This window comes from Montipora capricornis, chromosome 9, assembly GCF_036669925.1.
Source record: "Montipora capricornis isolate CH-2021 chromosome 9, ASM3666992v2, whole genome shotgun sequence".
NCBI classification, from domain to species: Eukaryota; Metazoa; Cnidaria; class Anthozoa; order Scleractinia; family Acroporidae; genus Montipora; species Montipora capricornis.
In genome coordinates, this window is record NC_090891.1 from 40,992,926 (window position 1) to 41,005,425 (window position 12,500).

Below are 12,500 nucleotides of genomic sequence, written 5' to 3' on the forward strand. Positions count from 1 at the left end.
TTCCATTTTCTCGGACATAAAAAGAAAAATGCGAGAGAGGCTTTTTTTTATTTGGTCATGTCGGAGGAACTCGACCAATATTTTCCCGGTACGGACCGAACAACAAGTTCGCGCCCATGAATTCGCGATCATCCTGAATTGTTAATTTGCTTTGAATTCACTTTTATCGTGAATTTCGGACACTGTTTCCCAGGACTTGTGGTTGCAGAGAAATTAAGGAAATAAAAAAATTATATCCGTGGACAGGAGTTGAACCCGGAGTTTCTACTCTCCGCTTCTTTCCGCTTTACCACAGACGATCAAGGCACCGCCTTTCTCAAAAAAACATTTACAGTCTATTACAGAATATCGCTGCTGGAGAGAAATTAGTTCTAAGCTAGATTAATAATTTAGGCCTAAGCTTTGATTTTAAAATGTTTAGCTTTGTCGTGAAGTTTGACAACCGACCTTTGGTCGTGTTTAGTGTTGTTTGTTGGCAAGTGATAATACTGAGCGGTATGAATAGTGTTTAAAATGTTATCCCTGAGGAGCTAGCGGTGTGGTGGTCGAGTGGTTAGGTGACGGGTTAATCAAGATTCCCCGGTTCGAGTCCTATAGACCGAATGCATAAATGGCGGCCAAAAAAAATTTCTTTTGTTTATGTGCTAATTAGCCTTACTAGCCTCGTTTGCATGGACAAAATACAAAAGAAATGTTGCTTGAGAGCGAGGCTAGTGAGTCTAATTAGCACGTAAACAAAAGAATATTTTTTTGACCGCCATTTATGCATTCGGTCTATGTATATACACTTTTTAAACAATATGACCATTTCCCATAATCCATATCAAGCTTTCAGTCTTCTAAATTCACGATAACAATGGATTCAAAGCAAATTAAAAATGCAGGATAATCGCGAATTCAAGGGCTAGAACGGCTTGAGTTCAATAACATCTATGTAGTTTCGCGTCAATGGACTTTATCGGGAGCCCACGAACAAGCAGCGAACTTTTCTATACGAAATCGGACCCCCTCTGCTTCTTGCAAAAATGTACAATCTTTGTGTCAGCTGCCTCTGAGATGCAGTTCTTGAGAAAATTGATTTGAGGATACTTTGTCGGCGATGATTTGGGCATACTTCCGAGTGCTCTGAACAGGAGTCGAACCTGTGATCTCGGATGCTCGACCATAATGATATAATTATGATGATCATGGACTTAAATTATTTTAAGTGTCAACTGTATTTAGCGCTGGGATTCTAATTAGGCACCCCCCCCCCCTGAGTAACCTTCCCTCTCCCCCTCCCCGGAGTAACCAAGTCTAGGAATCAAACCCATGCCACATTGTGGGAGAAGAGTGCTCTCGCCACTGTGCCATCCCTTCTCTATTGAGCTGTTGGGTACTATTGTAGATATAGGCCGTTATATTAGGTTCAGCCCTATTTCCTGCTTAGACTGGTACCGAAGATGGTTAATGTTTAACCCTAATGAATGAACAAAGTGATGTGTTTTAGAGCGGTTTTCAATTGAGTGTCGAAAGGAATTAGCGAATTACTTTGGTTTTGCCTTACTTCACTCAGTGATTGGTTCAAAGTTCTCGCGCCACGTTTTCAACCAATCAGGAGTGAAACCAAAACCAATCGTGCTCGGGCGTGCACATTTTCCCGCGGGTTGTGTTGGCTACGTGTAATTACTTCGAATTTTGATTGGTTTACCGGATTGTCTCCGTCCTTTTTGATTGGCCAAAGTGATTACTTTGGTTTTGGTTTTACGGCACTCGCTTGAAACTCGCTCTATCAGAAGCCCATAACCCAGAAGGTTCGATCGGTCTCATTTGGCCTTGGCCCATCAGTTTTTCTGTTATGAAAACTTCGCACTTAGACTCGCTTTGAAGAGGAAGCACACATGAACTCGGAAATGGGCAATTGGATTGGGCCTGATGACTCCAACGGCTCAGATTGGTTTGCAACCAAGTAACCCGACGAGGGCATGATCGTGCTTAATGCAAAATCATGGATCGTGCAAGGAGAACAATAATGCCGCGTTTTTTTCCCCCAGAAATCTCTCAGTAGCCGTGATAAAAATACATGATACCGAAAAGTGATGGCCGCATTCCATCGCAGATCGAGAATTCTGGGCTTTGCACTTTAAGGATATTCGAGGATACTTCGCGGAGGACGATAGACCTGAAACATTTTTAAGGCCTCGCAACAAGTATGATCAAAATGGGAGAGAGTTAGTTTTTACTCTCAAAATGTTCTCTTTTTTGCCCTTGTGTTCGTTTACTGTTTCCATCGCTGGTCTTCCTAACCACTTACAGCTATTTCTTCTCATTTTTCTTTTCTAGTGCGGAAGAGGTCACGGTAATCTTGGCAAATGTGTCTCGACATTTGACTTATTTAAGGAGCAGTGTCTCTTTCGTAAACAAACACTTAAACACCGTCAAGGAGCCTCTGGAGTTTGTACAGGTGACATTTATTTTAAAAATGATAACTGCATTTTTTTGTGCACAGCAGCGCATGTCGGCTTGGTTTCTTCAAGGTCACGTAACTTATAGAGTGTTTTCACGTGACGTCACAGCGGCCATGTTGGTGTCCCTGATCAAAGGAACGGCGGCCATGTTGATGTCCCCAACTAATCCTACGGGAATTGAGCTCTATTAAGTTTTCTTTTCTTTTCTTTCGGTGGAAAAACAAGGTTACTGATCACTTGAGTGAAAGCACTCTATTAGAAACCGTTAGATCCACGTTTACGGCTAATCTCAAACTGTTGGAAGTCACGTAGCGCTTGCTGTTACGTTTTGACGTTTTCAACGGCGGAAGGTAGGTTTTCCCGTAAGCCATTTACCTCAGCTCTTTATGGCGTGGAATTTACGTTATCCAACGTTTTGACGGGGCAAATATAGAAAGCAACTTTTTATCTTTCATTTCATGTGAACTAAAGAATCAAAAGAGCAGTGGTTTTATTTTTTTCGTTGACTGAAACATCACCGTTGAGCGTCGAGGAAATTCATTATGGCGGCCTCTGCAGCGTTGTACTTGTTTACTTGAATCTAAATGCACGAACTATCACAACTTCTAACGCCAAACCGCAAACCTCAAACCACAGTTTGCGGTTAGCCGTAAACGTGTATCTAAAGGTCTCTAATAGAAGAATTTTTTGTTTACGGCAAATGGCAAACACGAGCCTCAAATTTGCGTTTTTCCGAACATTGAAATAACAACAAAAACAAACATTTTTTTGGCACAAAATTCAGAAGAGACAGCATTAAAGTAAGTAACTTAATTTGACAAAAAAAAAAACTTCTCAGAATAGGACGTTTTCCCTTACAATAGTTGAGCACCAAACCTCACTTCGAAACCGAGACAAACAGCAACTCGGAATTGGCCCAATCGCATGGTCACGGTTAGGTGAACATGAAGCGCGATGTCACTGTCACGGTTTCATAACCAGTCGAACTATATTAACTGTGTCCACAGATATCATTCAATTTCTAAAAAGAGAGAGAAAGCAGAAGCCTGCAATTTGACGTTTTCCGTTTCGCGTTAACACAATGCGAAATCTCTCAATTATTAAACCTCTTTTCTGACAATTTCAAGCCATGCGAGAACCGAGGAGACTATTTTTTTTAGTGGTAGGGCTGAAAACTTTGGCCAAGACCAACAAGCATTCGGTGGCACTGTCCCTTTGAATTTATCCTGCGCAGTATATCATCTGCACTGGTTCCGCTAAAACCATCTAGCTCCCTACCAGCCCTTTCGACTCCTCGGTCCCTGTGACGGCAGTTGTAGGTCAACAGAGGGTGGTGGCTACTCCTCACTTAGGTGAATTGTCAGGACGAGAAATAACTTCGGTGAAAATTGTCGGCCTTTGTAAAAGAAAATTCCAAGAGCCGGGAGCGCAGAATTCGGCTGTGCTGTCAAAATGGTAAACTAAACCAGACTACAATAATTTAATCATAACCTGTTCACAATCTCTCGTTGTTTCATTTTTTCTAGGATGTAACCGCAGCCGAAGGAATGTCTTTATACTGCAAAGAAGCCAGCGAGGCATCCCAACGATTGAATGAAGAACTCCTCTCCGTCGAAACACAAATTTCTCAAGTGAGTGCTGCGCCAGTTCACAGGCCCGTCAAATGTCCATTTTCAAAACCAACATCTTTTTTGGGTACCTTGCTAAATTGTTTGTAGAAATATGTCTGACAGGAGATAGTCCTCGTTAAAACTGTCTCCAAATTCTAAAACTTAAAGAGTTCTTTCTTCCCCATGCTGTCATGACTAGGAACGTACAGCTTCCATATATTAGTGAAATGTGTTTGTTTGGCAGCCCCATTTATTTTGGATAGATTTCCCGCTAGAAGCCTTTCCAACCAATGACAATTATCCTTACATTGATGATAGGCCGTTTGCAACAAACTGGTCACACGACTGGCGAACTTAAAGCTCGGACTTTATATATTCCAGAATTGGAAAAATCGTGTTTATCTTAGCCAGAATACAAATTTTAGAGAAACAAACAAATTTCAAAGTCGCTTGTTTTGGTTTTCAAATTTACCGGGGGCGGCCAGTTTTGATAATTGTGACGTTTACTGGTTGCCCTATCGTTTCAATCGTTTGCGTGAATACAATAAAGCAACCATCATTACACGTCAGTTATTCAAAATGGCAGCGCGCGGGAAATTTGCAAACCAAAACAAGCGTTTTTGAAATTTGGATACAAACGCATCCATCGGAAAAAGATCGAACAATTTTGATTTTAAACATTATGTTCAATATTTTAAGTCAGGAGCCTCTATCTTTCATATTAACCCTCTGCGTTAACCCTTTCCCCTTATCTTTCTATTTTTAGAAGCACCCCGCAGGAGACTTAAGTGGGTGTTTTCACAATAGCCAATCATAAGAGACCTATGGTCGGCCATTTGTTACGTCACATACGTATGTGAAGTGTGTGAACTTCTAAGGGCCCCTGTTTAAGGAGGCTCCTAACAAATGTTTTTGTTGCAGGTCAAGTTGATCACGCAAGGTGAAAAACGCGAAACATTGACCAAAACTTGCAACGAAACAATGTTGCGCAACAAGTTGAGGGTTTTTGTATCTCGTATTTCGCCGCCTTAAGGACGTTCGCGCCAAAATGTTCCCACGTACAGAATTTTTTAAAACGTGCCACGCAAAAAGGTAATGATCTACTTTTGCCAAAAAGGCAAAAAAAATGGGGGGTCACCGAGATCATGTGGGGCACTTTTAGAAGATTGCGTTATTTTAAGACAACCTTAGCTGATAAGTGTCAGCAATAAAAAAAGCTACATTAGTGAGATTTAGATCAGATAAACGTACTCAATTCAACATAACTAATATAACTAAATTAACCTTTGCAGCTGATGTCTTTTTCTTAGGTGAAATAGACCTTGAAAAACGATACATATTAGTCGGTCGCACGAGAGCATAAAAGGCGAAATATATGTAACTTCTCACGCACAGATATTTTTTGCTTTTTGTCAAAATGGACAAAATCAGAAAAGGAAGTGATCTACGGAAAGAAAAGTAGGGATCACCTAGCATTCAAGAGAGTAAAATCGCTGTGAAGTTCTCAAAGCGATGGTATATTCGCACTGTCACGTCATTGCGTGACATTTTCGAGAAGACCTGGGTCCACAGCTATCCCATAATGCCACAAGCTTTCACATTCCATATTCTTGTGGAAAATGTTTGCGCCTTTAGCATCGTGTTTACCTTCGTGATCTGCGATGCATGACGTGTGCGTGACATGCGCGAAAAAATGCGCAGTAGCAATGGGCGCGAACGTCCTTGAAGTTCAATTCTTGTTTTAGCGGAGGTTTCCTGGAGTGTTCTTGTTCTTCAACCCTAAAAGATAGTGAGCAAACCAGCCCTTGAATGCTCTCTCCGGTGACGGCCTTAAAGGGGCTAGGTCACGCAATTTTAGGCAATTTCAGCACTGATCGAATGGTCATAGAATTAACTAAAATTTCAAAATAACTGTTCAAAACTATAGAAGAACTCTAACAAAACACAGGGAAGCCAAGAAAGGACATGGATGGACAACACTGGGGAAGATTGAAATGGATTGAATTGGGGTAAATTTGGAAAACGTTGGCCCACCTTTTTTCAAATTTATATCAGTCAATATCAAAATGTCATTTACACAGCTGGAAAATCATTCTCAGTTGTTATGCGGCCGTGATTTTGCAAATGGAAGACTATTTAGAACTCATAATTAGCAAAATTAAACAAACTTACCTCAAATAGCGTGACCTAGCCCCTTTAATGTTCATGCCATCCTTACTTCACAATTGATAATAACAATGATGATAATAATAAACTTGTATAGCGCCGACATCAATATAGCTATTTTCATCAGCGCTTAAAACATAAAACTACATAAAACCTACTAAAACATATTAATAAAATTATGAAAAAGCTTTCTGAAATATTCAAACCAGTGTTTGTCTTGTTACTAACAGATCAACTCCAGAGTGTCCACAACTGCGCCCGACCTAATCGTGGAACCAAAGCCACAGTCAGCCCAACAATCATCAAGGGCGGGTATGGCACTGGTCTTGGGAACGACAACCATTGCTTTGGGGGCCTTCTTGATGCATCGGTTGTGGAATAACACGTGATATAGAATGTGTGACGCCGTTATCGAACAGGCAGGAAACAACAGGAACCGATCACAGAGGTCGTCACGTTTTTCGTGCAGTTTGAAGGCCTGGCTTAAGTTGGGAATATTTTTACGGACACAATTATACCAGTTTTGCCGTTCTGGGAACTTTTGAGAGTTTGAGCAACTGCAATCGCTATGGCAAACCGCGACGGCTACGGTGAAGGAAAACGTCACTTCAAACTATTAGTTTGAGCTATTATAAGTGTTTCACGATGCCGGTTTCCATCTTGTTTATGTTATGCAATATGGGTTAAGTATGCTACGACCAGATTAGTATGTACGGATTTGAAACAAAGAGAGAGTAGGAGAGATTCACTGTTGTTTGTCCTCATTGTCGTCAAAAGCTGAAATTTGTCATTTTACGTTGTTGTTTTGCGTGCCGCACGTGCAGCACGATCATTTTTTCCTCTTTTAACCAATAATATTACTGCTTTTTGGCTTTTTCGTTGCCGCACGCTTAATTAAGCACGCTCGTTTTTCAGACACATTTGGTGTGCCAGGACAGTGGTGTCTCACAGATTTTTAAGCTAATCATCTCCAATGGAGGAAAGATACTTATCAAGATAAAGGTGGCAGTGAACAGACAAGTTAAATTGGAAAACAGCTTACTTCCGGTTGCCGTCCGCGTCTCAAAAACGTGCGTGCTCGTGCTTAAACTTCATTAGAGAAGCCTTACATTTACGACGGCTTATTCAACTGTAATGCGACTAGACAAAAGCATTTAATGAGCAAAACAATGGCCCTTCGTATGCGTTTTGAACTTTTTTTATATTTTCTTTCTCGTTTACTGACTTTTTCCACGGCCGGTTGTTTTGTAAGCTGTACAAGCTCACCAAGAAATGCAAATGTGTACGTTGCCTCGATCAATGAAGATCGGAGACCCTGAATGGCCATTTGCAACAACGTGTATTGCAGTAGCCCGGCTAAGCCGGCTAAAATGGCGATGCCCGACAGCTATCGCTCGTCTCCTCATATCTGTATCGTGCTTTTGTATATTTCTTTTATGTCAAATTTGATTTTAAAAAGAGCGAAATGTAACTTAACAAATAACGACCTTACAACATTTTTTGCTTAGCAACCAAAAACGTAATTAGATTCCAGGCCTTAACCGCGCTAACCATGGAAAACTTTGCACGATTCGGGTGGTCAAAAAGTTGACCTGCTTTTTTTAGGTCCCAAACCTTCACACGCAGCCGGTCAAAAATTCGTTCAGTTCCATCGGTCCCGTGTGAACGCAAGGTGGAACTTTGCAAGTTTTTGTTCGTGCAAAAATTTGTCCGATCCCGTGTAAACCGGGTCTCTGTTTTACAAAACTTCGCCCGTAATTGAGCAACGCGAGCGAGAGGAAAGAATCACGCATGACTTAAGTTTCCGTCGGTCTTTCCGCTGTCTTTATTTGAATTATCTATTTTTGTTCTTCGTGGACGCAAATAAATGGTATAATATCTAGCTTTTTGGAACGCAAATTTTTGTTCCGAAGCAATAGGCTATTGTACAGTTGTTTGCTAAGTGACCTATCCTATGACCTTGTATTGATATAGACCAGAAACCCATAAGAGTTGAAACGTGTAACGCGCGTTCACAGCTTCCGAATATTCAGTGCTAAGACCCCTCGCTCCAGTTAATTTCGCACGAGAACATTGGTGGTATTGCGTCACGGTGTTATTGCGAACTGATTGGTTGAATGTTTCTCTGTTGTTGTTCCAAATATGGTACTTAGCAAATTGAATATTCAGAAGCTTGTTTCCCAGCACACAAGGGGCCGTTACACGTTTCAACCCGTATGGGTTTCTGTATAGACCTCACGGCTTTTCTCATGTAAATTGTGTTGTTGTAATTCTAATTAGTCTACATTAACATTACAAAAGTTTGTATCAAAGCAGGGTCACCGGCAGCCTCGCTTCCATTCTTGGACCAGGTATTTTAGCTACAACTGTAAAATGGTCTATTGTGTACTCGTGTGGCCTCCTTTGTAGCGCGCGATAGACCATTTTACAGTTGTAGCAAAGTTACCTGGCCTAAGAATGGAAGCGAGGCTGCCGGTGGCCCTGTTTTGATATAAACCTTCATGCTTTTGTAATGTAATGTTAATATGGACTAATTAGCACTACAACAACACAATTTACATGATAAAATCAGTGGGAGCTGTATCAATGCAAGGTCACCTGCAGCCTCGCAGACATTCATACGCTAGGTCGCTGAGCAAATAACTGTAAAATGGCCTATTCCAAGGAAACGAAGTTTTGCTAGGCCTTAATTTGGCAAAAAGTTTAGTTATAGCTCGTGGTCGGCTTAATTCGGGAATAAGCGCTTTCTTGGTCCCTAACTAAATTTGCGCTGGGCAGACTTTGGCCGTTATCACCTATGATTACTTTAATCAATTGTATAAAATTAAGAAAGTTTATATTGTAAAGATTAAAATTGCCACATGAACCTTTCCTTGTTCCACAAATGTTGTCCACATAGTAAACGCAGTTCGCAGTAAAGCACGCGCTCTGATTGGTCAATTCATCATCATCACCTGTGCAGTCGTGGGGTGACCACATAGCGCTTTCGCTATGGTTGGCCAGCCTTCCTGATCACCAGCAAGTCCAACTGCCTCTTTATAGGTGACTGTTATGTCCTTTAAATCTCGGAAGATTACGTCCTTCCATCTCATGTCGTCTACCTGGCCGCCTGCTTCCCGGGGGAGGAGAGAGGAGATTGGTCAATTATCCCGATAATGAAAACAGTGACGCATGCGACGGGAAAAAAAAAGCTTTTTCCTTGAACAACATTAATGACTGACCAGTCTACCGCCGAAAATGCTAAAATTTCTTCGCACCTTCGTGTAAGAAAAGGAGTTAGAAATGTCAAGTTTTAACCCGTTAGGGGTTGACTTGCATATTGCACATTATTTTTCTCACAAGGCTCTGAGCGCAGGGACATTGAACCAAAAGCACCTCTCCGAAGGGAAAAACATTTTCGTCCTCGCGCTGACAACAAATTTCAATTCCCTGCTAAGAGCCGGATTGTGGGTGCATAATTTCGTTGTGTGCATGTACATTATTGCGCCTTGCGTAAAACTTTAAATTCCAATCAACGGTTTTGTTTTTCCCTACCGTCGATCACTGTAGCGCAGGGGTTATTGGGTGAGATCAGGCATGATGAATTTGGCTGACCGCAAACTATCGATTTATTCTGCAGATACTGGAGCAGAGATTAGAAGATTAATCCCAAGTGACCAAACATACAATGCTTTTCGGTACCAACGGTTGCTACAAACGCGATTGTTGGCATTGAAAATCGAAACCTTTGGTTGAAAGTTAAATCATTTTTATAAGGCTCTACGAAGTTGGAAGGACAATAAACACATTTACTAGTAGAAAGTAGACACGAATGCCTGAGCTTTACATTCATTTGTAAGCAATCTATTGATATCTTGAAAATGAATTTTCATTGTTGTATACCATAAGTTTAAAATCCGCTGTTCTTTTCTGGTAGAAGCCTTTTCAGCCATAACAACTAAAGATTTTCACCTTCAAAATGACAAATCGTGGCTAAAGTCTAATCTTTGTTTTTCACCAGTGAAGGCTTTCCATTCCTTTTTGCACAATGACTAAATCCTTAGACCGTTACACACATGAGGCTTTTGCCGTTAAACGACAGAAGGCTTACTCAGTTAAACATTATTCAATAATTATAAAATAATAAGGATAGTACGCGCACTCTCATTGGTCGATAGCTGTGTTTAGATGAAAGTATGTTAACACGGCTGTGACATCACACGAATTTTGATTGGTTATGTATTGTCAGACGCGCGTTTTGATTGGCTGGTAGGAGATCTGAGCGTGTATCAAGAAAATCTGTTTCAATCAAAAAGTAAAAAAAACCAGCATTTTCCTTCTTTTGTCGAATTAATTTTGAGAAATATTTTATAAAAGCAATAGAGATAAAGGACTTTTTTCCGTGTTTGCATAGCCTCATCTTAACACTCGGGGGAGTTGGGCGAATTCTCGACAGTTATGCAAACCCTCGACTTCCCCTCGTGTTTAGATGAGGCTGTGTAAGCACGGAAACCGTCCTCTATTGCTTAAATATTATACTGATTTGAAAAAAGAGACAATGTGTCCTTTCCCCGCTGTTCAAACAGTTTTTCCTCGAATTCAGTGCCGAGAGAACTGGTGACAAGATAAGGCAGATAAATGAATAGGCCATTTCCCAGTTGCTGTTTGTCTCGGTTTCGAAGTGAGTCTTGGTGCTCAACTATTGAAATGGAAATGAGTTTGACAGTTTGCATGAGAATAAGCAACTCATTACAATTTGAATGGTTGAGCACCAGGACTCGCTTTGAAACTGAGGCATGCAGCAACTCGGAAATGGGCTATTGGATTCACATAAATCAGATTGGACACCTTGTGACAAATACATAACCAATAGAGTCCTTGACTAAATGAGTACACAGGGATATCAGTACTGGTTGAAATTTGGATTAAGGCAAATATTTCAATTGCCACTAGTAAAACAATTACTAGGGTTAAGCACAGACGCGCTTTCATTTAAGCCTACAGCTGTTCGAGAATGCTTTCGAGATTTTTAAGTGATGGGTGGCAAGAAATATGTGTACCTTAATTAATAAGTCCCAAACCTGGTAGCTTCAGCTCGCTAATTTAACTTCAATTAGAGTTTAACGCAAAGCCTTTACACAATATTCTTTCTACTTGGGTTCTACTTTTCTTCAGTTGTTCTTTGATGAGTTTAAAGTCAGCAACAATTTATGTACTTTTTCTAAAATGAAACAAAATCTTGATTTTGGCGGATGCATTTTAGTCACAACCCTTCACCGACACACATACTTGTTAACAACCTCTCTACACCAGTCACATTGGATTCTGCAGCACCACTGAGCTTTGCATCGGCATTTGTATTCCAAACGAACTTGTACGGTGTTGTACCCGCGCCCGCAACATAAAATCTTGCAGCTCCCTGGTCTCGATATGGCCCTGCTACAAAATCGTCCCGAAGTACCCATCGATCCCGTGACGGAGTTTGGTTCGCAATAGTCTGGGGATTTCTCGGAGAATACGAGATCGTCACATGACGGCTTGAGTGCTAGTTTTACGTTGGATAAGATAAGTTCGTTGTCTTTCTGATGAACAGTAACTTTGGCCACATTGCGGTACTTTTCCAAGAGATAAGATCCAACCTTGCTAAAGTGGGCCAAGTTCTCGTAACAAGTTATGTATACGCAAGAAGCAGATGGGCCATGACATACGCAAAAATGAACGGTCTGATTCTTCACAGCCTGCGGAGAAAGTCAATCTTTGAATGAAATGATACATGAAATGAATCATATCTTGAACTGCGGATATGAAATGAATGATATATAATTCATTTCGTGTACCATTTCGTTCATTGAGTCATTCATTCATTCGTAACGGGAAAATTTGAACCCGCAAGTGACTCGGCTCCCAGCAATAGTGCCGGCATCGCGAGGTCACGGGTTCAAACCGAGCTCCGTTGAAGTCCTGAATTTTTCAGCCTTCTCTAATCAATTGCTAAAATTGCGTTCATAACTGCGAGGATCATAGCTCCACTTACGTCAATCTTAGAAATCGTATATAAAGAGATGTATTTTTCACTGGAGAGTTAACGGTCCGTTTGCTCTACCACTGACCTACAAGACTGGAATCATTGGAGATTGGCCATTAACCCTTTCATTCCCACAAACGCTTATTCTCCCAACTAGTACAATAGACTTCTTGATCAGGTAGTCATGAGAATTTGGTGTGAGAGTTCGGGTGCAGGGATGGCGCAGTGGTGAGAGCACTCGCCTCTCAACAATGTGACCCGGGTTCGATTCTC

General features: G+C 41.1%; 2 protein-coding genes across 2 annotated transcripts in view; one reads left to right on the top strand and one right to left on the bottom strand.

The window, feature by feature from the left end:
* Window positions 1-7,225, top strand: part of LOC138015960 (ankyrin repeat, SAM and basic leucine zipper domain-containing protein 1-like) — a 21,334-nt gene extending 14,109 nt beyond the window's left edge. Inside the window, exons 11-13 of the mRNA XM_068863107.1 lie at window positions 2,323-2,443; window positions 3,974-4,078; window positions 6,454-7,225. Of these exons, the coding sequence (XP_068719208.1) occupies window positions 2,323-2,443; window positions 3,974-4,078; window positions 6,454-6,612 (385 nt within the window). The 3' untranslated portion in view covers window positions 6,613-7,225. The remainder of the gene's footprint in view (window positions 1-2,322; window positions 2,444-3,973; window positions 4,079-6,453) is intronic.
* Window positions 7,226-10,196: 2,971 nt separating this feature from the next.
* LOC138015505 (protein Wnt-2-like) overlaps window positions 10,197-12,500 on the bottom strand; it is a 9,071-nt gene continuing 6,767 nt past the window's right edge. The window contains exon 4 of the mRNA XM_068862572.1: window positions 10,197-11,940. Within this exon, the coding sequence (XP_068718673.1) occupies window positions 11,476-11,940 (465 nt within the window). The 3' untranslated portion in view covers window positions 10,197-11,475. The remainder of the gene's footprint in view (window positions 11,941-12,500) is intronic.